The sequence below is a fragment of the Saimiri boliviensis genome, chromosome 14, assembly GCF_048565385.1.
Source record: "Saimiri boliviensis isolate mSaiBol1 chromosome 14, mSaiBol1.pri, whole genome shotgun sequence".
Classification (NCBI taxonomy): Eukaryota; Metazoa; Chordata; class Mammalia; order Primates; family Cebidae; genus Saimiri; species Saimiri boliviensis.
Genome location: NC_133462.1, coordinates 47,194,542 through 47,218,076, shown reverse-complemented (window position 1 = coordinate 47,218,076; position 23,535 = coordinate 47,194,542). Strand labels below are relative to the sequence as shown.

Genomic DNA, 23,535 nt, shown 5'->3' with positions numbered 1-23,535 from the left:
GGGACCCTGGGCTCAGGGCTTTCCCACCTGCGTGCATAATAGGGTCAAGCCGGAGCTACTGAGCTCACAATTGTTTTGATTCGGCAGTTTTTCTATTTCCCACCCCTGGCAGCCTAGGGGAATGAGTATTAGGAGGCTCAAAAACCTGCTCGGCCCCATCCCTCCCCACTTCGATCACCAAAGAGAACAGCAGGGCGTGTTTGCAGTCACCTTTCTGGTTTTAATGGAATGGTAGTTTTTGGCCAGGAGGTCCATTAGGTAGAGAAACTCAGTGTGGGGTGGGGTATATGGGGGAATGTCGGGGTGGGGTGGAAATCATTGTAAAAATCTCTCTCTGTACACAAAACTTAGATGTCATCGTGGATTTTCTCAGAACATAGCATTCACATTATTGAAAACAGCAAGATTCGCTTTTTCTAAAACACAAAGTTGAGAACATAAAAATAAATACAGACATTCTAGAGTTCTGAAGGCCCAGAGAACACATCCGTAAGTCTGGACTTTAGGAGCAGCTTAGAGGCAGAAGTTCTGAGTCTCTGAGGTCCAAGGTGGAGTCCAGAGGAGGCTGGGCCCCTTGAGATGAAGTCCACACAGCAGCCTGAGGCTTTTCAAGTCTTTCAGATTCATAGCAGCAACTCCAGGAGGCTCAGGGCAGGTTTGGGGGATAGAAAGGGGAAGAGAACCATGGAAGAAACAGGTTGTGTTCTCCTACTCTGAGGATAAATAAGGAAGGGTTACCCCAGACCATTCCCAGGATGCCTCAGGCACATTACGGGTGCCACTGTCCAGCTCTGGTGGTTGGTGTGAACGGGAATGTGTGTGTGAAGTGGTCTGGCCCCAATTTGGCAGAGAATGAGTAGGGTAGGGGCTGTCCTTAGAAGGCACCACATGTACAGTGTATTCATGGGATGCAGGAGCTGGGCCCTGGTAGTTCTCCAGGTTTCTGCGGCCCGACTATGTGCACAAGAAACAGGCCACCTGGACTCTGACGTGGGCCTTCCGGTTCTCTCTTTCTCTATTATCGTCTTGGTTCAGCAGAGCTGGACACTGAATCCTTGACGCACTTTATCAAGGACGCACTTGCCTACTTCCCACATCCAGCCCTGCCCAGGGCTCCGCTGCAAACCGTCTCAGCCTTCTGAGCTGGGATGCAGGTCCTGGGAGGCGCGGGAGAAGGCATCTCCCGTCGGGGTGCAGCCAGCTGCATCTCAGACCCTGCCCGGGCTGGGGCAACGCCTACCCGCCTCAGGTGAGCTTTGAGCAGACTCCCAGTGCCTGTCGGTAGGTGGCTGTCACCTCCTGGCAGTCTGTCAGGGAAAAGCAGCTGTCCCCCAAAGGATCCTGCCGCCAGCGCCTCAGGCAGCTTACAGGGCCCTCTGATGGGGGCTCCTCAAGCCCCATGAGGTTGTCCACAGACACACAGCCCCGCAGCGGGGGCTCTGGGAGCCGTTCAGGCAAGTCCAACTGGTCAAAGGACTCAGAGGACAGGATACTGTCTTCACTCACAGCCCCCGAGGGGCGGCTAGCCCTGGCCGGGGGGCGGGGCAAGGCGAGTTCATCCAAGGAGCCGAAGGTGGTGGGGGCCGAGAGCTCCAGGGCTGCCCGGGAGAACTTGCCATTGAGTTTGAGGATGCCTTTGCGATGCAGGAGCAGCCCTGAGGCTTGCGGAGGCTTCTGCTCCGGGGGATCCCCGCTCACAAACACATCACCTGCATCCAAGAGCTCCCCAGACTCACTGGGCTCAGGAGAGGAGTAGTAGCCAGACTCTCGCTGCCCGGGCTTCTTGAGGATGCCCTTCTTGGGGAGCAGGGGAGCGGCCTGCCCTGGGCTTGCAGTAATGGGGCTGAGCTCAGAAGGGTCCTCCTGTGCCCCCTCTGCAGAGGCTGACGCCTTCTTCTTGAGAATGCCCTTTGGCAGCTTGAGGTTGCTCTTGCCAGGGCGAGGCACAGTGTCATCAGCTGGGTCACCATGGAGAGACTGGGCCATGTCGTTCTCCTTGCGGGACTTCTTGAGGGAATGCTGGCGCTCCAGGCCAGGGGTGGTGCTCCCCCCACCGGGCGCGTGCTGCTTGAAGAAGCTGCACACCTTGGCCCCGTTCTCAAGCAGGGGGCGGGAGGAACGCCGGAGCCAGTCAGTCATGGAGGCCCGGGCAGAATCGCTGCCAGGGTGCCCACCCTCATGCAGAGCCTCCTGCTCTCCCACACGGGTGGCGTAGCCCCAGTTGACCCACCAGTGACTGGCCACATCCTCCAGGGTGGCCCGGCGGGTGGGGTTCACCATCAACAGCCACCGGATCAGGCCACAGGCATCTGGAAGACAAAAGGCAGGAGCTTCAGTCTGGCAGCTCCCAGAATGGGCACTCCCTGTCCTCTGTCACCAGCTCATCCCCCTTCGAGCTAAGACACTGCTTACTCTTGGGTCGGATGCGTCCCTTCCAACCTAGGGCTGTAAACATGCGTTGGCCCAGGATGGCTCCCTAGTCCAGAGTTCCTGAATTGACTCCTCCCGCTGCCTCTCTGTCCTCTGACCCCTCAGGACTATGACCCCTTCATGAGCCCTTGTGTGTATGTTGGTGTCTATCCTCTCTCTCTCCATTGAAATTCAACCCTCTGAGGGTAGAGACTGTGCTCAGGGTAACTGGGGCTCTCACACCCTTCTTCCTGCCTTCTACGTCACAGCGAAGGACAAAAATATTTCCGAGGATGAGAACAAAAGCAAAAGGAAATGAGAAAACTGTAGCCAAAGAAGATCTAAGTGAGGCCTTAGGAACTACTTCCAAATATAATCAAGCATGCCCCTATCGGGAAGAAAGAGCTATCTCCCCCTTCCTCGGAAGTCTTAACATTGGACACACGGTGGAGGATACCCTAACCTTTCGTGGGCCATGATGGACTGTGGCTCTTTTGACTTTAGTGTTACTGTACAGTTCTTGCCTTAGGAATGAGTGAAGGACACCCCAGGCCTGGATGAGAAAGCCCACACCTCTCACTCACCAGAGGGTCTAGGTGGCTCCCGGTAGGCCCCGTCGCTGATCTGTTTCACCAGCGTCTTATGGTCATGCCCATCAAAGGGCATGGTGCCATGCACCAGGATGTAGAGGAGAACACCCAGGGACCAACTGTCCACCTGAGAAGGAGGCAGGAGGTCAGCAAGGATGCCCATACCAGACAAGAAAATGGTACAGGCTGGAGAACTCAGAGCCTAGCACATCTGAGGATGACCCACCTCTCCTACCCAGGGGCTAAGAAGGGGATGCTGCAGAAGGGGGCTGAGATGTTGTCAATTGCTTTCCCTGGGAGGGACAGCCACAAGCACAACAGCAATAGCCAGGTCATCTCTTCTGTGCTGGGGAAGGGGTGGTTGTGACAGATACCACCTCTACATCACTCTTGGGAGGCTGGACTGGGTGCTGTAGAAAGGTAACAGGAACGAGGAAGGTGAGGGACACGAAGAACTGACCTAGGAGTCAGGAGACCTAAGTTCTAGTTCTAGGGGTTTTTTTTTTTTTTTGTGTGTGTGTGTGTGTGTTTTTTAGACGGAGTTTCGCTCTTGTTACCCAGGCTGGAGTGCAATGGCACAATCTCGGCTCACCGCAACCTCCGCCTCCTGGGTTCAGGCAATTCTCCTGCCTCAGCCTCCTGAGTAGCTGGGATTACAGGCACGAGACATCATGCCCAGCTAATTTTTTGTATTTTTAGTAGAGATGGGGTTTCACCAAGTTGACCAGGATGGTCTTGATCTCTTGACCTCGTGATCCACCTGCCTCAGCCTCCCAAAGTGCTGGGATTACAGGCTTGAGCCACTGTGCCTGGCTTTTTTTTTTTTTTTTTTTTTTTTTTTTTTTTTTTGAGATGGAGTCTTCCTCTGTTGCCCAGACTGGAGTGCAGTGGCATGATCTTGGCTCACTGCAAACTCCGCCTCCCAGGTTCAAATGACTCCCCTGCCTCTGCCTCCCAAGTAACTGGGATTACAGGTGTGTGCCACAGCACCCTGTTAATTTTATATTTTTTCTTTTTAGTAGAGACAGGATTTCACCATGTTGGCCAGGCTAGTCTTGACTCCTGACCTCAAGTGATTCACCTACCTTGGCCTCCCAAAGTGTTGGGATTCTCGTGAGCCACTACACCTGGCCTAGTTCTAGTTTTGCCACTCCTGGCTAGACACCTGGCAAGTTACCACTTTTTGGGAGGCTTGAGTTTTGTGCTCTGAAAAGGTGAATCACTATAAAACTATCATTCTCTCAGGGTCTAAAGTCATAGTAAACACCTGGGGCAGGCTGGCAGGGGAGGGTGGCCACTTACCTCTGGGCCTACGTAGGGCTTCGCATTGACAATCTCTGGCGAGGCATAGAGGGGACTCCCACAGAATGTCTGCAGGAACTTGCCTTGATGGTAGAGGTTGGAGAGGCCGAAGTCAGCAATCTGCAGCATCGAGTCAAACACGGGCACAGGTCATGCCAAGGCTTGGGTTTTTCTGTAGCTCTTGGCCCACCCGTCTCCAGATCCTGGGGAAACCCGGGCTCCAGAAGAAGGAAAGGGTCCCCATGACTCCTACCCCACACTGAGCACTGTCAGCATAGCTCAGGCCCTGGAAGAACAAATCCTGAGGAGCTGTGCCAATGAGGAACATCTAGGCAGAGGTATGTGGGGGCTCCAGGATCCTCACTGCTCCCCAGACCACTTTGCTCATGTGGCATTCCCCTGCAGAGATGCTCTCTCCTGTCCAGGCCCGTCCTTTTGGCCCAGCAAGCCCATCCCCCTCCAGAAAGCCTTCCATCTCCTTCTTCTAGAAGTCAAGAGTTTCAGATGCCTTCCAGGAGTCCCTGTTTATTAGATCTGCCTTCCAGACAGACTCTCCACTCCCATGCTGACCTCCTTGCCCCCACCTCTCCTGCAGCTGCTAGCCTAGGTGAGATCCTGCAGTGAGGCTCTAAGGATGCTTAGCCACGGAATGGAGGGTCAACTGGATGGAGGGGGAAAGCCAGCATCTCGTGTAACGTCACAGGCCTGAGGAACAAGAAAGCCCTTCCAGCAAAGGGATCATGCCTGTGTGCACACCTGGGCAAGAACTTGGTGGCAGAAACCTGGGGTCAGTCCAATATAGCTGAGAAGCAATAATGAGGGCAGAACAAGCGTCAGGGCTGTGATTACAGCCCAGGACTCCCTGAACCATCTGATACTGAGGGCTTGAGAACCCAACCCTGTCATCTCATTCCCCAGAGAGTCCCTTTCCCATCCATCCTCAGTTAGAGGCTGAGGCCAGTGCCCTGGTGCTCCCCACCTCTTCACCTCATCAGAGGGTTATGTGTGTTCAGGGTGGGGAGGGGCTGTTTATGAAACTCTGGCTCCTTTGTTTATGGTTTTATTGGCCTCTTATCAAGCAGTTACCAGTTGAAGTCCATAATGAGGCACATGATTGGTACAGACAAGAAAGTTCATGCCTGTCAATGTTTGTGCCCGACTATGCGGGTTTACTGAACCTGGCTTCCCTCCCTTCTGGTCAGCATCAAAGAGAGCCCCACCTGCTCCGGGAATTGGCTGGTTAGAGGGAATGAACTCAGTACCAGGCACCTCAGGGTACAGGTCAGGAACCACTGGAAGAGACTATGTCCTGGCTTCAGAAAGATCCTGAAGTGGATCAGAATGTAGCGTCACCCTTCTGGGTGCCTGCAGGGGCCAGTCTCCCTAGGCCATGCCCATCAACATGAGCTTCTCCATGCCTAAATTTAACACTTCAGTAGCTGGGTACAGTGGTTCACGCCTATAATCCCAGCACTTTGGGAGTCCGAGGCAGGTGGATCACAAGGTCAGGAGATTGAGACCATCCTGGCCAACATGGTGAAACCCCATCTCTACTAAAAATACAAAAATTATCCAGGTGTGGTGCTGCGCACCTGTAGTACCAGCTACTTGGGAGGCTGAGGCAGGTGAATTGCTTGAACCTGGGAGGCAGAGATTGCAGTGAGCTGAGATCGTGGGACTGCACTCCAGCCTGGTAACATAGAGAGACTCTGTCTCAAAAAAAAAAAAAAAAAACAACTTCAGCATGGAAATCTAGCAGCTGAAGAAAGCAGGAAGCTGGAGGTGGAATCCTTCATCTGTGGGATGTTTCCAAAGGGCTATCTAATTGTAGCAGATTAAAGCATGCATGTGTGTGTGTATGCAAGTGTGTACACACATGGGTGGGGAGAAGAACTCAGGCCAGGCCCGTTCCAAGGTTGTAGCAAACCTGACCTTAGACCTAGACTCCTGTCAGCCTTCTGGCTTCAAAGGAGCACTGATCTGAGAGTCAGAAGACCTTGATTCTAGCCCAGGCTCAGCCATGCACTAAGTGTGTGATCTTGTGCAAATCACCCCTCCTCTGAGGCCCCACCTCTCCATCCACACAATGAGGTGTTAGAATATCCATTCCAACATGGATATCCATGGCTGAGGGCCCTACCAGTACCAACGAAGAAATTAAGGTCAGCCTTGCTCAGCTCCTTCAGGAACCCATCAAGAGCTTGGAGCTGCTTGGCTGGGGACAGTACAGAAAAGCTGGGGTGGGCAGGAAGCTTCTGGAAATAAGAAGTGGGACTCACCTTGATATTCCCATTGGCATCTAAGAGGATGTTCTCCAGCTTGAGATCCCGGTGGACAACTCCATTCTGAAAGCAGGAGGGGGCAGTCAGAGGAAGGTCACCGGGGAAGGGAAGGTGATGAATAGTCTAGACTGGAGACTGAGGTAAACACAAAGGGAGCCAAGTGGGCCTCAGCACAGGTAGGCTGGGGATGCCCATCTTTACTGGTGTGTGCTGCAAGAAATCACAGGCCCTTCTATCCCTGGGCAAGGGACTGAAAGTCAGAGATGCCAGCATTTCCCTGAGAGTCCAGAATCTAGTTCTGCTTCTGTTTCTGCCTCCCTGTGTGATCCTGCACAGGTCATGAAACCTCTCTGGTCTATAACAGCCCCAGAGCCCCAGGGACCACACCCCACCCCTCGAGGACATGGCTGGAGCAGGCAGGTGCTCACCTGATGGCAATAGTGCACCGCGGAGACGATCTGCCGGAAGAAATGCCTAGCCTCGCGCTCACTGAGCTGCTTCCGCTCGCTGATGTAGTCATAAAGGTCGCCCCGGCTGGCATACTCCATGACGATCACAATCTTGCTGCTGTTCTCAAACACTGGGCAGAGCAAGGCAAGGAATGTCAGGCCCCCCAGAGTGCACTGCTCTCCACTGGGGGTGACTCACTCCTCCCCCATCCCAGACCCCAAACCAGACAGGATCCCCCTCCTCTAGGGATATCTGCTAATGGGGCTATACAGTAGCAAATAAGGGCAGGAGAAGGGCCTTGGAAGTTCTCAGCATCTTCTAGGAGCCATGAGTTAAGGCCAAAGACACTGGCTCACCCTCTGCCTCCTTGGAAGTTCAGGCTTTTGGGGATTCTGAAAATTACCCTGCCCTTAGACATTACCCTGCCTCACTAGACATCTTCCTGAAAAGGCAGGGTAATTTTCAGAATCCCCAAAAAAGTACCAGCTTCTTTAAAGAAAAAGTACCAGCTTCCTGAACCAAGGAGCCTGGCCTTTCATTCTCATAAGTGATTCATTCTCATGAAAGGCAAAGCTCCTTGGTTCAAGAAGCTGGTACTTTTTCTTTAAAGAAGCTGGTATTTTTTCACCTTGCGGCCTTGGGCAAATCTCTTCTAGATGCATGAGTCAGAATGCAGGTTTGCTGTGTGATCTTGGACAAGTCATTAAACCACTGTGCCTCAGCTTCCTCATTTGAAAAGCAGGATAATAAGGCAACCTCACAGGGCTGGGGTGAGAAACATAAAAAGTTAGCAGCAGTGCCAGGGCTGCCTGAACAAGCTGGTGTAGGTCTGACTCAATAAATGGCACCTATGGTTATATTTATACTCAGTGCCCTCATGCATACATTTGGAAAACAATGCCAATAATAATGCCTGTCTTGAAGATCAGAAGAGGGAACAAAAGTGCCATTAAAGTGGATCATGAACTATAAAGCACCACGGAGAGCTGAGATATCCAGCACCATCTTTGACTTTCATCCAGAGGATCCAGGCCAGGACCTCATGCATAAGGCCTTGTACATAGAAGCAATCAATACATATTTGGTAATTAATTGAGTGGCTGGGTTCCTGGCAGCCAGCCCATTCCAGCTGGCTCATCTCTCTGGGTGGGAGGGGCCCTCTTGCCACTTGAAGACTTGTCCTGGCTCCAGCTCCCTAGAAAGGTAGGGAGTGGCTGGTTCACCAAACTGGCCCTTCTGCCTGGTGTGTGTTAGAACATGTATGTCCATGACATTGCATCTTTGTGTCAAACGGGTCCTATGAGTTTGGCTTGCTTGGCCAGCTCTAGAACTAATGCTGTCTAGGCTCTGAGAAGGAGTGAAGAGGCTTCTCCCTAGAGGAGTCCCAGCTTTCAGGCTATTGGATACATGACCAGGAGACTGTCACTTTTTCCAGGGAGACAGGAGTAAATGGCCCTTATCCATGGAGGCTCAGTCTCCTGGGGATGCCTGGCTGTGACTCCACCCCTGTGGCTCTTGCCATCTCTGCAAGGGTGCAAGCAAACTTTGTGCCATAAAATTGGGAGTCAAAAGCCAGCCAGGGCACATTTTGGAGAACAGCTAGGTTAGAGGTCAGTTCCCAAGACACAGGCATACCCTCTACCTCACATCCCTTGATGCCTGTAGCAGGATGGGGATCAATTTTGGGGAGCCCCTCCAGACACACAGTAACTATGATGTTCTTATGTCTGTTGAATCTGAAGTTGCCAGAGAAGCCGTATCATGAGCTTCAGAGCTCAGTTCCCAGATCCAGTTGGAGATATGGGTATAAGGCAGAATACACACACACACACACACACACACACACACACACACACACACTCACCACACTCAGCCTGGCTTAACCAAACTTTGTCATCTGCCCATTGTTCCCTGAGGGAAGTACACAGAAATACAATTAGCCTTCTCAGCTGCTTGCCTGGCTCTTCATGGGACAGGCTCAAACCACAGTGGCTCTGCCCTTAATATTTTTTTTTTTTTTTGAGACGGAGTTTCACTCTTGTTATCCAGGCTGGAGTGCAATGGCACGATCTCGGCTCACCACAACCTCCGTCTCCTGGGTTCAAGCAATTCTCCTGCCTCAGTCTCCCGAGTAGCTGGGACTACAGGCGTGCACCACCATGCCCAGCTAATTTTTGTATTTTTTGTAGAGACGGGGTTTCACTATGTTGACCAGGATGGTCTCGATCTCTTGACCTCGTGATCCACCTACCTCGGCCTCCCAAAGTGCTGGGATTACAGGCTTGAGCCACCGTGCCCGGCTGCCCTTAATATTTTTTTTTTTTTTTTTGGAGACAGAGTGTCGCTCTTGTTACCCAGGAGTGCAATGGCACGATCTTGGCTCACCGCAACCTCCGCCTCCTGGGTTCAAGCAATTCTCCTGCCTCAGCCTCCTGAGTAGCTGGGATTACAGGCACGCGCCACCATGCCCAGCTAATTTTTTGTATTTTTAGTAGAGACGGGGTTTCACCACGTTGACCAGGATGGTCTCGATCTCTCGACCTCGTGATCCACTCGCCTCGGCCTCCCAAAGTGCTGGGATTACAGGCTTGAGCCACCGCGCCCGGCTGCCCTTAATATTTTTATGAACACAATCCAAGAGCAGAGATTGCTCTATTTTTTTCCCCCACCAGGAATATACAGGCAGAAGACAGAGCCACAGGTTCCCTTTCTTCCCTCCTGTTGCGATCCCTTGCTTCTCTTCTAACTGATATTATGTAAAGGCTCGATGCAGACAGGTGTGTGTAGGTGAAGGCTCCCCATCTTTCCTTCGTCACCTTCTCTTGCTCACTCTGTTGTCTGGGTCACGGGGAGGAGGGCAGCTGGAGTGGCAAAGTCAGCACTGATGTCAGAGAAGAGGAGGCCAAGAGAGACAAGGAGAGGTAGAAGCCAGCCCTGTGGCAAGAATGATTCAGAGCCCAGGTCAGACTCTAGGAGGTCTGGCTCTTGGGATGCACAAAGAATAGCACCCATGCACCCGAGACAGGTGCAGGCCTTTGTATGTTTCAGCCTCCCTCAGATTGCTAAGGAGCTCACTGGGTTGGGAAGGTAGTGTTCAAGTAGGGAAAACCGAATTATAACAACAAAAAAGCCTGCAATTCCTTGAGTACCTCCCATGAGCGGAGCACTCAATGGCATTAATGGTTTGATCTTTGCACACTGTGATGTAAATGGGATTACCCCACTTTATAAATAAGGAACTGAAACCCCAAAACTAAATTCAGTAAGTTATGCAAATTCATACAGCTGAGTTTCAAATTCAGCTCTTGCCCACCTCTAGGGCCTGTATCATTTTTACTTCTTTTTTTTTTTTTTTTTGAGACGGAGTTTCGCCCTTGTTACCCAGGCTGGAGTGCAATGGCGCCATCTCGGCTCACCGCAACCTCCGCCTCCTGGGCTCAGGCAATTCTCCTGCCTCAGCCTCCTGAGTAGCTGGGATTACAGGCACGTGCCACCATGCCCAGCTAATTTTTTGCACTTTTAGTAGAGACGGGGTTTCACCATGTTGACCAGGATGGTCTCGATCTCTTGACCTCGTGATCCACCCGCCTCGGCCTCCCAAAGTGCTGGGATTACAGGCTTGAGCCACCGCGCCCGGCTCATTTTTACTTCTTTATGTTGTTTCTTCTGACACATGTACACAGGCATGTGAACACACCCATGCACACACATAGACCCCCAAATTCCAGCTTCGGGTGCCCACCATACCTTCATGGATGGCAATGATGTGAGGATGGTTGAGGGATGACATGATCTCAATCTCCCTCCGTATGTGCATCAGATCTTGCTCATCTTTGATTTTGTCCTTCCGGATGGACTTGATGGCCACCTGGGAACAGAACGCAGGAGAGTGAGGAGAAAGGTTTGGCAGAGGACATTCTGGGGGACCTGGTCCTGGTGGTTTGCCTATAGCTGCTATAAAGGCCATAGAATACACCCAGAGAAGCCATTTCATCCTTCACCAGGGTAAATGACAGACAGGCTGGAGAGCACTTTCTCTAGAAAAAGATCTCACCTGAGCTGGGTGCACATGGTCCATGCAGCAGGAGAAATATGGACCAGTTACCTCCTTATTCATAGTCTACAGACGGACAAGAAAGGTAAAAACCTACATTTGCAAGGCCGATACTTTATGATTTATAAAGCCAATGTGCCGGTCTGCACCGTGAGGACAGGGACCGGGCAGTTTTGCTCACCACTGAATTATTGATGCTGAGTACAGTGCCTGGTGCACAGTAGACACAGAATAACTCATTTACATTAGTAAATGAACTGGCCCTCACAACAACCTTGGGAGGCGGGCACAGAAAGCATCATCATTTCCCTTTACAGGTGAAGAAACTGGGACTCAAGAGAGGTTAGATGATGTGCTCATCTGATTCTGAGTTTGGCACTTTTTCTGTCCCAGACTGTAATTTGCTATAAGCAATCAGTCACTAGCCACCAAGTATAAACAACACAAATCTTCATCAAGAAACGTAGGGATAGGTCTGGGTGCGGTAGCTCATGCCTGTAATCCAAGCACTTTGGGAAGCCAAGGTAGGAGGATCACTTGAGGCCAGGAGTTTGTGACCAGCCTGGGCAACATGGTGAAACACTGTCTCTACAAAAAATACAAAAACTTGCCAGGTATGCTGGCACATGCCTGTAGTCCCAGCTACAGGTGTATGCTGAGGTGGGGGATTGCTTGAGCCCAGGAGGCAGAGGTTGTAGTGAGCCATGATTGCACCACTGCACTCCAGCCTGGGCAACAGAGCCAGATCTTGTCTCAAAAAAGAAAGAAAGAAAGAAAAAGAAAGAAAAAGAAAGGGAGGAAGGAAGGAAGGAAGAAAGGAAGAAAGAAAGAAAAAAAGAAAAGAAAAGAAAGAAAGAAAGAAAGAAAAAGAAAGAGAAAGAAAGAGAGAAAGAAATGTAGGAATAAATAACATGTGGTATGTCCACAGGATGGAACAGAATATTATTCAACCATAAAAAGAATGAAATTCTAACACATGCTATGACACAGATGATCCTTAAAAACATTAATGCTAAGTGAGATAAGCCAGTCATGCAAAGTTCAATATTGTATGATCCTGCTTAAATGAGGTACCTGGAACATGCAAATCCGTAATGACAGAAAGTATCAATAAGAGTGGTTACCAGGGACTGGGGGAGGTGTTTAATGCGTATAGAGCTTCCGTTTTGTAAGATGAAAAGAATTCTGGAGACTGGGTTACAACAATGTTAAATTTAATACTACTGTACACTTTAAATGGTAACTTTTATATTATGTACATTTTACCACAGGCTTTTAAAAATTGGTCCCAAAATTATGGAAACAACAACAGCAACAACAACAACAAAAAACCAAAACTCTAAACCAGTTTATTCAGTTCAGATAAAAATGTTTGGGCCAGGTGGTGTAGTTCACGCTTGTAATCCCAGCACTTTGGGAGGCCAAGGTGGGCAGATCACCGGAAGTTGGGAGTTCGAGACCAGCCTGACCAACGTGGAGAAACTCCATCTCTACTAAAAATACAGAAATTAGCTGGCTGTGGTGACGCACACCTGTGATCCCAGCTACTCAGGAGGCTAAGGCAGGATAATTGCTTGAACCCTGGGAGGCGGAGGTTGCAGTGAGCCTAGATCGCGCCATCGCACTCCAGCCTGAGCAACAAGAGTGAAACTCTGTCTCAAAAAAAAAAAAAAAAAAAAAAGAAAAAAAGAAAAAGAAATGTTCCTCCCCACCTGACAACAAACAAACAACTCAACAGTCGGGGCCTCAGGGCTTGCTATCTTAGCCCAGCAAGATGAAAAACACCACTTGGGGGCTGAGGGCTAAGCCCTCCGGACGGTAAGTGTGGTGGGCTCAGGAAGGGTGGAGTGAGGCAGGAGGAAGTGGGAACTGGGCTGTCGAGGTGCAGCTAGCAAAGCTTGGAGCCACCGAGGGTCGGTTCCTCTCTGCTCCGCCCTCCTCAGCAGCAGCTGGGGAGGGACACTGCCCCGGGAAGTCTGCCGCTGTCCCCCTGGGCGAGTCCCACCCCTTCTCAGACCCTTGGTTGTCTTTTCCCTGAAACAAACAGGTTGAACCAAAAGATCTGAGGGGCTTTCCTGCTCTGAGTCTATGAAATGAGCTGTACAGATGCCACGGGGCCCTCAGAGGCTGCAGGGCTGGGCGGGAGCGGGGTGGGGGTGGGGTGTCACAGGGCCGGCCAGTTCCCGGCAAGTGCTGTCCAAGGACACCAATGGTAAATACGAGACTTCCTCTTATGGGAGATAGGTAAGTGGTGAGAAATCTGAAGACCCAGACTGCCGTAAACAGCTCCTTGTTCCATTTCCCAGGAGGGTTTGCCTTCCCTCAAGATTCAAAGGGAGACAGAAAAAAAGGAAAACCCTGCTCCAGGGGCGGGGCCTCTAATCCACCCTTTCTCAGGGCTCTGGAGGCAGACAATGGCTTCTGGCTTGCAGGGGCAGCAGGCCCTGCCGGCCTGTGTTCTCCATCGGACAAGAATGCGGAACAGCTCTAATCCCGTAAGAGGAGCTGCTCACAATGGCCTGGGCCGGTCACCCCGGCAACGGGCCAGGGATGGCGTGCCCTCCACCCTGCTCCTCCCCCCAGAGCTGCATCCGTGAAAGAAGGGAGGCCCCCGGCTCTCGGGCCCTCCCTGAGCAGGGCAGGGAGGACAATGGTAGGTGGGAGGGATGGTCACCATGGAGCCTCCTCCCCAAGATGCTGGAGAGGCCCACGCTGCAGCTGCAGGGGATGCCATGGGGCTACCCCCCTTCTGCTCCAAACCATCCATCTCTCTCTTGTGAGCTAAACAAAGCAAAACAAAACAAAATCCTGGGCTTGGAACTGGGCAGGGGGCCGGGGTAGGTGTAGAGGGCTTGAACCCTCCTTTAACTAGGAGACACCTCTCTCTCCCGGGTTCAACCTGGAGCATCATTCCCACACACTTCTCGCCTCCATACCTTTTTCCTCTCCTTGAAGGGGAGATTTTATGGACAAGTTATTTCCTCTCTAAAATTGTTTAAAATTAGACAATGGATAAAGTTCTATGAGCTCTTCAGAGATAAAGGTCCATAAAAAGCAAACAATCAATCATACATAAACACAAATCCCATATCTAGATAATCAAAACTATTTCAAAACTTAAAATGTACACATAGGCCTGTCTTGGACGTACAGTTACATACTCGCAGATACAAGAGTGAGATAAATCATCATAGGCTTAGGGGCAGAACTCTAGAGATCACGAGGCCTAAAATAAATGAGGTTCCAAAAAAAAGAAGAAAGAGGTCTTAGAGGTGCTGGGAGGAGTCTTTGCATGGGGGAAGGTGAAACAAATTGAACCCCAAGATCCGTCTCTTTCAACTCCGGAAGCCCATGATTCTACATCAGAATGGTTAATCCTCCTCGAACAGTTCAGCCTCCTGCAAGTTTGTGTGCTCTGGCCTCAGGGGGTAGGTTAGGGACCCACCAGGTAATCCACATTAGGTCCCAGCAGATCGCAGTACGGCTGGCACCTTCCAGGAAGCAAACAAGTTATGTCATCAGGCCTCCATCAGTCCCCGAGCAGGTGGCAGACAAGAAAAGCCATGCCTCACTGCCCTGGTGGGGCTGGGCCACTGCTCCCCAGCCTCTCCTGGCCCCAAGGAGAGGGCTCTAGCTATCTGCTGGCTAGCCTGTCAAAGCAAATTAGAGCAACAACTTAGGCCTAGACAGAGCTCAGCATACAGAACGCGTTCAACAGTTGTTTACTGGTGAAAAACAATCACAAATATTTACCAGTTAAGTCACTGGGCCGATGATCTTTGACTGATGGGACCAGCGCTCAGATAAGATTTTTCTCCTCTTCTTCCTAGACATGGGTGGAGTCCACCTCGGTTATAAGGACTAATTTTTAGGGACCTTTGTTCTCATCTGCAAGATAGCTCGGCAACTATTCTCTAGAATATGTGACTAGGCTGGGTGCAGTGGCTCACGCCTATAATCTCAGCACTTTGGGAGACTGAGACAGGTGAATCACTCGAGGCCAGAAGTTCGAGATCAGCCTGGCTGACATGGTAAAACCTCATCTCTACTAAAAATACAAAAATTAGCTGGGCCTGGCAATGCATTCTTGTAATCCCAGCTACTTGGTGGTGGAGGCACAAGAATTGCTTGAACCTGGGGGGCGGAAGTTACAGTGAGCTGAGATTGCACCACTGTATTCCAGCCTGGGCGACAGAGCGAGACTCTGTCTTAAAAAAATAAAAGATAAAAATAAGATGACTAAAGCCAAGGAAGAGGGTAACAATTGCTGAATGAATCACCCAGACGTAGGAAGGCCACATGCGTGAGACAGTCCTGGTATAATTGCTAATATTGTCCCTTTTACTCTCTAAAGTATACAAGTTTAGACAATACATTATATGGCCACCCTACTGAGAAGGGCTAGGAAAACTAGATTCAATAATAATAACGTAAACTTGAACATCTGATTAGTGGTGGGGGCATCAAGAGCCCACGTATCTAATTCTTATTTGCCCCTGTATCGAGCTGTGCAACTCAAGATAAGTCACTTGATCAGATAAGTCTGGTTAACTCATCATCTGGCTGTTTTTCATGTCCTCATCTGAAAAACGAAAGGATCTTTATCTTCCAGTCACCTGCTGAGTGCCTTCTACGTGCCTGGCTGGTACTTGTGTTAGGGATTCAGTCGTCCAGTGGGGGTACTAACAATTAGATAAACCCCATTCTATTGTGATAAACGTGGCAGTTGATGTCCCTGCCTGCAGAGCTGCAGGAGCACTGGAGAGAAGTTCCTTTGCCTATAGCAGGAGCAGGGAAAGCCACCTCTGGTAGAAAACTGCTTTCGATTTTGAAGGATCGGTGAGTTTTGCTAAACCAAGGGAGGTGGGCTAGGGAGGGGCAACGAAGGCAGAAAGAAAGGCTTGAGCAAAGGCCAGAAAGAGCCATGCATGAATTTGCGCATCACGATCTCTAAGTACTCTTTCAAACTCTAGAATCCTATGCTGAACTTCGTCAGAAATGGGCCACCTGCTGCTATGCCAGGAAGGTGCTAGCCATGGCCCATACTGTGGCCATGGTAGCCTGCTTGAGCATAATTTTTGATACCGCCCCAGTGGTTTTCTTGACCCTGAGGTCCTGGACATGGAAAGAGACAGCAAGGCCGGGCGCGGTGGCGCAAGCCTGTAATCCCAGCACTTTGGGAGGCCGAGGCGGGTGGATCACGAGGTCAAGAGATTGAGACCATCCCGGTCAACATGGTGAAACCCCGTCTCTACTAAAAATACAAAAAATTAGCTGGGCATGGTGGTGCGTGCCTGTAATCCCAGCTACTCAGGAGGCTGAGGCAGGAGAATTGCCTGAACCCAGGAGGCAGAGGTTGTGGTGAGCTGAGATCGCACCATTGCACTCCAGCCTGGGTAACAAGAGCGAAACTCCGTCTCAAAAAAAAAAAAAAAAAAAAGAAAGAAAGAAAAGAAAGAGACAGCAAGGTTAATTCCTCCTCCTGTTTTGCAAATGGCACACACTGAAGTCCAGAAAGGCGCACTGACTTTTCCAAGGCTTCCCAGCACATCAAGACACAATCAGGATTGAAGATGGAAGGATGGTGCCTGGAGAAGCTTCCATCTCAGAAGAAAATATTTCCGCGGAGATTCCCTGCCTACCTCCCATTGCTGGAGAAGGGAAGGCCCCACATCTCGCCCTGGGCCAGCCTGTGCAGCACCACCAGCCACCCCATCCCACTTGCAGATATACAAACATGCCCACTCCTTTGCCAACACCCTGGAGAGGTAGGTGCTGTGGCTCATTTGGTAAAAACTGCTTCCCTCCCACGTACTCAGATCAGGAACAATCTGGATTCAGTAGAGGATAGCAGAAAGGCCTTAGAAAAAGAAGATCCAGAGATGCTGGTTCCAGGTAGAGGGAGAGGAGGTGCAAGCTGGGCATCTCTGGTCATAGCTATCACCCAGAGTTGGAGCCAAGATCCTTGATTCCTCTCTGGCCTTTTGTGGAGCAGCTGCTGCCTGGGAGGCAGGACAAGGAGCTGGAGGATGACCCATTTAGATAACGGAGGAGAGGTTGGGCTGGGTTGGCCCAGACTGGGCGGAATGGGGGTGGGCCTAGGGGGTGGCTCGCCATCCTACTACATCAGCCAGAGAGCTAGGTAGGCATTGATCAGGAATGGGCTCCGAGGGGAGCCTGAGCCACATCCCCATACTGTGCTGCCCACTCCTTGCCATCCTCCAGCCCCCTCTACCAGGTTGCTGGGCAAGGAGCGTCCCTGCTCAGCCTTCTTGTGTGGTTTGGCTGGAGCTCAAGGACAAGAGTGGCCTGCAGCCTCCCTGCCTGCTGCTGAGCAGGCAGGTGCAGGAGGAGCTGGGAGGGCAGTGTCCTGCCAAGCAAGCCCTTGGCAGCTGGCCAGGTGGGAGTTCTTCTCTGGAACTGGGGCTGAAGGAGAGACTAGGACTTTGAACAAAGTGATTTGGCTTAGGGAAGCCAAACACAATCCACTCTCTTTCTGGGGGTATGACAGACCTCCAGGACGCAGGGATTCCCCAGGAAAGGGAAGGGCAGGGCCTCATCAAAGCCAGCCTTGCTGGGATAATAACACTGTGTGTGGCAGACACTGTGCTAAGCACTTTATATATGCTATCTTACTTAATCCTCAGGAAACCCACAAGGTGGGAATGATGATCTCCCCCACTTTACTCAGATTAGGAAACTGAGGTACAGAGAGATCACAACAGCTGGTAAGCAATGGAGCCATGATTTGAACCCTTGCAGCCTTGACTGTCAGCTAGGCAGCATCCCCAACAAGGTTTGAAACCCCGAGAATATAGTGTAGTTCACCCACCCAGAATCCTTCAACACAGTCATTGTATGTGAGGGTGGGGTTGATTCCCAGTGACTCTTCCCACCTGAAGCATTGCCTGGAGCGATGGGAAACGCAGCGGGAGCTAACTGTTGGAATAACAAAGTACACTGAGGCAAGCCCTGGCTCATCTCAAGGCCAACTCCCAGTCCAGGACTCAGTACTTGGTCATCCAGGAGCCCACATTGCAGGCATGCCACTCACCAGCTACAGGATAAGTCACTTCCCCTCTCCAGGCCTCAGTTACTCTATCTGTCAATGAAGGAATCAGACCATCTCAGTCACTTTCAAACATTTTGAAATCCTGCACAGCAATCTAATACATAAAAAAGACAGAAGCACCCTCGCTCCAGAGCACTGCCCACTTGGACTCATGACCCTCATTGCCCCTTGGCGCAGAAAGATGGAAGCTGTACCTTGGAGGTACGATTTCTCATGCAGATCATCAGAAGCTTTTGGTGGACTCCACCATTCCAGGGACCCTAGCATGTGTTTTTCTCTTTAGGGGGAAGGGTGGCCAGGGGAGCTGGGAGAATCACAGAAGGAAATGTCATTTGGATACCAGGAATGTATTGAAGATCCAGAGCAAATATTTGTTTTTCCTTTGATGCCCTCCTAGAGCAGCTATTAGTTCCACCCACCTGCCCTTCCCTCTGCCAATCCCATCTGGCCCCTGATAATCCCATCTAGGCAGGTTGGGAGCAGGAAGTGTGCTGGAAAGGTAGAGAGAAAAGTGGGAGGGAAGTCACCCAGCAGGCTTTCCTCTGAATCTAGCTCCCACCAACTATCTCAATTCATGCTGGGGGAGGTCTTGGGCAGCTCCCATACCCCTCTCCCTCACTGAAGTATCCTGAGGCACTAGGTCTCTCTTGTTTCATAGAGGAGAGTCAAGAGGCAGGGGCAGAGTAAGGTGGGGAAGAAGCAGAGCTCCAGAATTGAGAAACCATTAGCACAGCAGGCAGCTGCTCTCCAAGAAGGAAGGAGACTCTGAGCAAGTTCCCAGCTGCAATACTGGGTGGTCTGGATCAGGGAGGTTCACAGGAGGTCCCATGCCTACTGCTCTTGGCTTCCTACAAAGAGCAAGAGGCGTGAGGCCAGGGCGTATCTTCTGAATTCTCTCTGTTCTAATGTAATTAGAGCTGGAATCCCTGCCTAAATCCACTGAGATTTGAAAACTGAAAGCTAGTTTATCTCATTCTGGAATCAAATGAGATCTCTCTCTTATTCTCTGTCTCTCACGCACTTACACACATACACCCACACACACACCCCACGGTGACCTGGGTCAAGAGCCTGATGGGATCTCTGAACTTAAATCTCGGTTTCTAAGTTTCTAGGCCACGCCAGGCCCCACGACCCAGTCTCCCCACTCCCAAGAAGCATGAAGCACAAGCCACGAGCAGCTATTTTCCAGCTAAGCCCCTGAAAAAGCCTGGGTCCAACAGCCTCAAGCCTGAAGCCTCACTGGGCCCTCACACTTTGTAGAAAGGGAAAGAAAAGGCAAGCCAGGAAGTACATGATTGCCCAACAGCTGTAACCTGGCAGCAGGCAACTGGGGACTGTGCCAGGCGATAGCAGGAAAAACATACTCGGTCCTGTTGATGGGACCATAATCTAGCCCTTTCTCCAACAACCACTCTCCTTCACCAATGAAATGACTTCTTGAATTTCAAACCAGCTACTGGTTGCAAAAGCAAACACAATCTGGGGAGGTAACTGCTGCCTAGCCAATAGGGCAAACCACACACACACACACACACACACACACACACACACACCCTCACAACCAGCACCCAACTGGATTTGGCAAAACACAATAATGGCTAAAACACCTGCTGTAAAAGGCTTGTTAAAATATATATTATACGGCCCTATCCTAGACCTTCAGAATAAATTACTCTGGGTGTGAAACCAGAGAATGTAAGTATTTTAAACAAACATCCAAGGTGATTCTTATGTACTTTAAACTCAAGTTTGAGAACTAATTAGCCACTGCTAACTAACTTGACAAATTCGCCATTCTTTCTGGCCTTTCCAGAAGTTCTCACTGCAAGTTCTATGCATCAGGGACAATTTAAGTTCATATTTCCATCTTATTCAATCCTCACAGCAGCTTGTGAGGCAGGCTGTGTTTTCTACAGTTTTGCAGAAGGGGAAACAAAGTACAGAGATGAAGGAAACTGCCTAAGGTCACCCAGATTGTAGACTACTACACTCGCACCAAATTAACAGGACATGTTTTTGAAAAGGCCTCCAAACTAAAAGGTATCTCTGGTGCAGTGGACCTGGTACCAGAGCCTGGTTTCACATTTTCCAGAATCAAAAACTCATCATAATGAAATTTCAACTAAATCTTAGAGCCGGAAAGGACCTCAATGTCAAAACCCATCCCCTGTGCCAGATCTCCAGTGCTCTGGGCTGCCAGACTCTTAAGAGTTGGGGGAACGTCACACCTCATCCATTCATTCAACCACACACATATTTACCAAATCCCTGCTAAGACGGGGTGCCTTCTACTACCTCTTCACATTGCACTGTATTGAACAATCTATTCCCAGCAAAATTCAACTTAAGTCCCATTCATCTCATCCCAGGGCAGAACACGATTCGTCTTTCCGCGCGAACTATCCATAGCCTCACTTTTTTTTATTTGACAATCATCACAGCAGTGTGGTGTTGCTGGCTGGGGTTCGTAAGTCTGCGACCACTGTCCCCGCAATCGCGGACCGACACATCTGCCACAGACACCCCCCAGTAGCCCCGCAAGCTCAGCGCGGTAAAGATCACGCTGGCCTCTCCGCCCAGCAACGAGCGAGCTCCCCGCCCCCCTCCTCCGTTCCCAGCCGGCGGCCAAGCCCGAGCCCGCCCCGCGCCGCCAGAGGGAGCGGCACTCACCAGGCGCCCCGAGCTCTCCCGCGCCTTCTTCACCTTCCCGTAGGTGCCTTTGCCCAGGGTCTCCAGGAACTCGTAGCGGTGCCGCAGATTGTGCTTGTGGTGGTGCCGCTTCACCGCCTGCTTCTTCATCAGGGGCTTGGGCGACTTGATGAGCCCTTCCGCCAGCGGCCGGGCGAGCTCCGCGGCCGAGGGAGTGGGGCCAGAGCGCCGCGGGAAAACCAGCGACTCCATGGCGAACTGGAGGTGCGCGAGGGCGGCAGGGGAACCACTAGGCTGTGCGGCTAGGGCTCGAGCGCGGGGCACAGGTCCCGCACCCGGATGGGGAGCCACAGCAGCACTAGAACGCGCAGAAAGCACAGCATTCCAAGTTGTTATAAACGCCCTGAGCCCCGTCCCTGGACACGCCCCCCAGTGCCTATTGGCCTGCTGGCCGGCGGCGCGTGACCACGGCCGTCCACATTGGCTTGCCGGGGCTCCAGGCCCCGCCTCCTCCCCATTGGCGTAGCCGAGAAAAGTGTCAATGGAGTCCCTCCCACCTGGGCCCCGAGGGCCGGGAATGGGGACTAGGGGATTCTAGCCGAGGCCACCTGAGGCCCAGAACCTTACTCTGAGGGCCCTTGGAGCTGCTCTCGCTTCTGAGTGGTGCTTGGTCTTGGTTAGAGCCCTGTTGTTTTATTGTCCTTCGTTCTCAGTTGGCAAGGGACAATCTGAGGGCACTAGAGGTCACCAAAACATTTCTCCATCCTGAGTAATTTGCTTGTCCCAAGCCAAAATCTATAATTGCTTGACAACTTCATTAAGTTCATAAAGGAGAAACGGAGCTGGGATGGGACTGAGGCAGAATCCAAGCCTAATGGGAAGGCTGGTGCAGAGCTAATTCTATAGTTCCTTAGATCAGCCTTACTTGGGTTTTGGAATCCAGTGGCTCTGGAAATTTCTTCTCTCTTCCTCAAAGAGGGTTTCTTAGGCGGATCACCTGAGGTCCTGGAGTTCGAGACCAGCCTGGCCAACACCTCGAAACCCCGTCTCCACTAAAAATACAAAATTAGCCGGGTGTGGTGGTGCACACCTGTAATCCCAGGGACTCCGGAGGCTGAGGCAGGAGAATCGCTTGAACCCAGGAAGCAGAGGTTGCAGTGAGCCGAGATGGCGCCACTGCAATCCAGCCTGGGCAACAAAGTGAGGCTCTATCTCAGAAGAAGAAGAAGAATAAAAAAAAGATGACTTCGAAGGTTGAGTAGATTCCTTCAACCACTTGTTGGAATTTATTTGCGAAGTATCAGCTGGAGGTGGAGAGAACCCAAAGGGACATGTATTTATTTAAAATTTTTATACTCCGACTATCTAACCTGTGTCCCCAAATCTGAAAATAGGTGCTCCACCTGAGGTTTTCTCGTCGTGTGCCAGGAACACTGGTGGTAGATTATGAGGTTTGACTTGGTTTTTGAGCCCTGGAGTTGCTATGTCCAGAGTCTCCACTCTGAGTGCTATTTAGAGTGAAATGAGAATGCCCATAGGTTTTCCTTCTTGCTTTAAAGGGGGGAGAGGGAATGTTTCCCCTCTGGCCCTCTTGATAATCTAATCCTGTGAAATAAATATTATTCTGCCCAAGGCCACATAATTGGTAGCAAAGTGGCAAATGAAAAGGACCTACCCTGATCCTCGAGGAAGAGAATGGAGGACAACAGACCTAAATCCCCTTCCCCGAGGGAAATCCCTTCTGCGAGCCAGTTTAGGGCCCTGGATGGATTCCAGCTCTGCTGGGCAGCCAGCCTTCCCCACAGGCCATCAGGAGGATGGTGCCTCCCCTGTGTATCCAGGGCATGCTGAGGACAAAGAAGGACTCACCCCCAAGTGGCTGCCCACTTTTCTACTTCTACTGATCTTTTTTTTTTTTTTTTTTGAGATGGAGATGAGCTCTGTCACCCAGGCTGTAGTGCAGTGGCACGATCTTGGCTCACGGCATCCTCTGCTGCCCGGGTTGAAGTGATTCTCCTGCCTCAGCGTCCTGAGTAGCTGGGACTACAGGCACACGCCACCACGCTCAGCTAGTTTTGTTGTATTTTAGTAGAGATGGGGTTTCCCTATGTTGGCCAGGATGGTCTTGATCTCCTGACTTTGTGATCTGCCCACCTCGACCTCCCAAAGTGCTGGGATTACAGGCGTGAGCCACCTCACCCTGCCCTTCTGCTGATCCTGTGATTTTTTTGTCTAGTGTGAGTTACAGATGTCTTCATCCCTCCATGGAGCTCTTTGCCTCCTTTATGGCTGGAGAGGATCCACCTCACACAGGAAACCAACTTCTCTCTCGCAAATTTGGAGGGCCACAGGAGGTTGTGGCTGGTGTGGCATTCTTCCCTCTACCAGCCTCCCCTTTTGCTGTGGGTCATCTGTGCAAATAGGATGAAGCTCAGAGACAGTTGCCCTGACTTGCTATTTCCTTTCCCTTATAAAATCTGCGTCTATTCCTGGGGGCTCATCCAGAAGATTAGGATTCTCAAAAGGAAGCATGAGTAACATAAGAGCAAGCACAGGACTGAGTGTTAGGGGACCTGAGTTCGAGTCCTGACTCTGACATTAACCAGTTCTGTGACCTTCTACTAATTACGTCATCCTACAAATACTGGTGCCCACTAGGTGCTGAGCCTGGGGATACAATGGTGACAAGATTCCTGCCCTTGGAGTGTTCTCAGTCTAGTGAGA

The 23,535-nt window shown here is 51.0% G+C and overlaps 1 protein-coding gene across 1 annotated transcript; it reads right to left on the bottom strand.

The window, feature by feature from the left end:
• Positions 1 to 347: 347 nt before the first annotated feature.
• Positions 348 to 21,136, bottom strand: NUAK2 (NUAK family kinase 2). The gene is made up of 7 exons (XM_010348965.3): positions 20,833 to 21,136; positions 10,781 to 10,901; positions 7,012 to 7,163; positions 6,581 to 6,646; positions 4,302 to 4,421; positions 2,994 to 3,126; positions 348 to 2,309 (listed from the first exon to the last, which is right to left on the bottom strand). The coding sequence occupies exons 1-7, from the start codon at positions 21,061 to 21,063 to the stop codon at positions 1,246 to 1,248; spliced, it is 1,887 nt and encodes a 628-aa protein (XP_010347267.2). The 5' UTR covers positions 21,064 to 21,136; the 3' UTR covers positions 348 to 1,245.
• Positions 21,137 to 23,535: the final 2,399 nt, after the last annotated feature.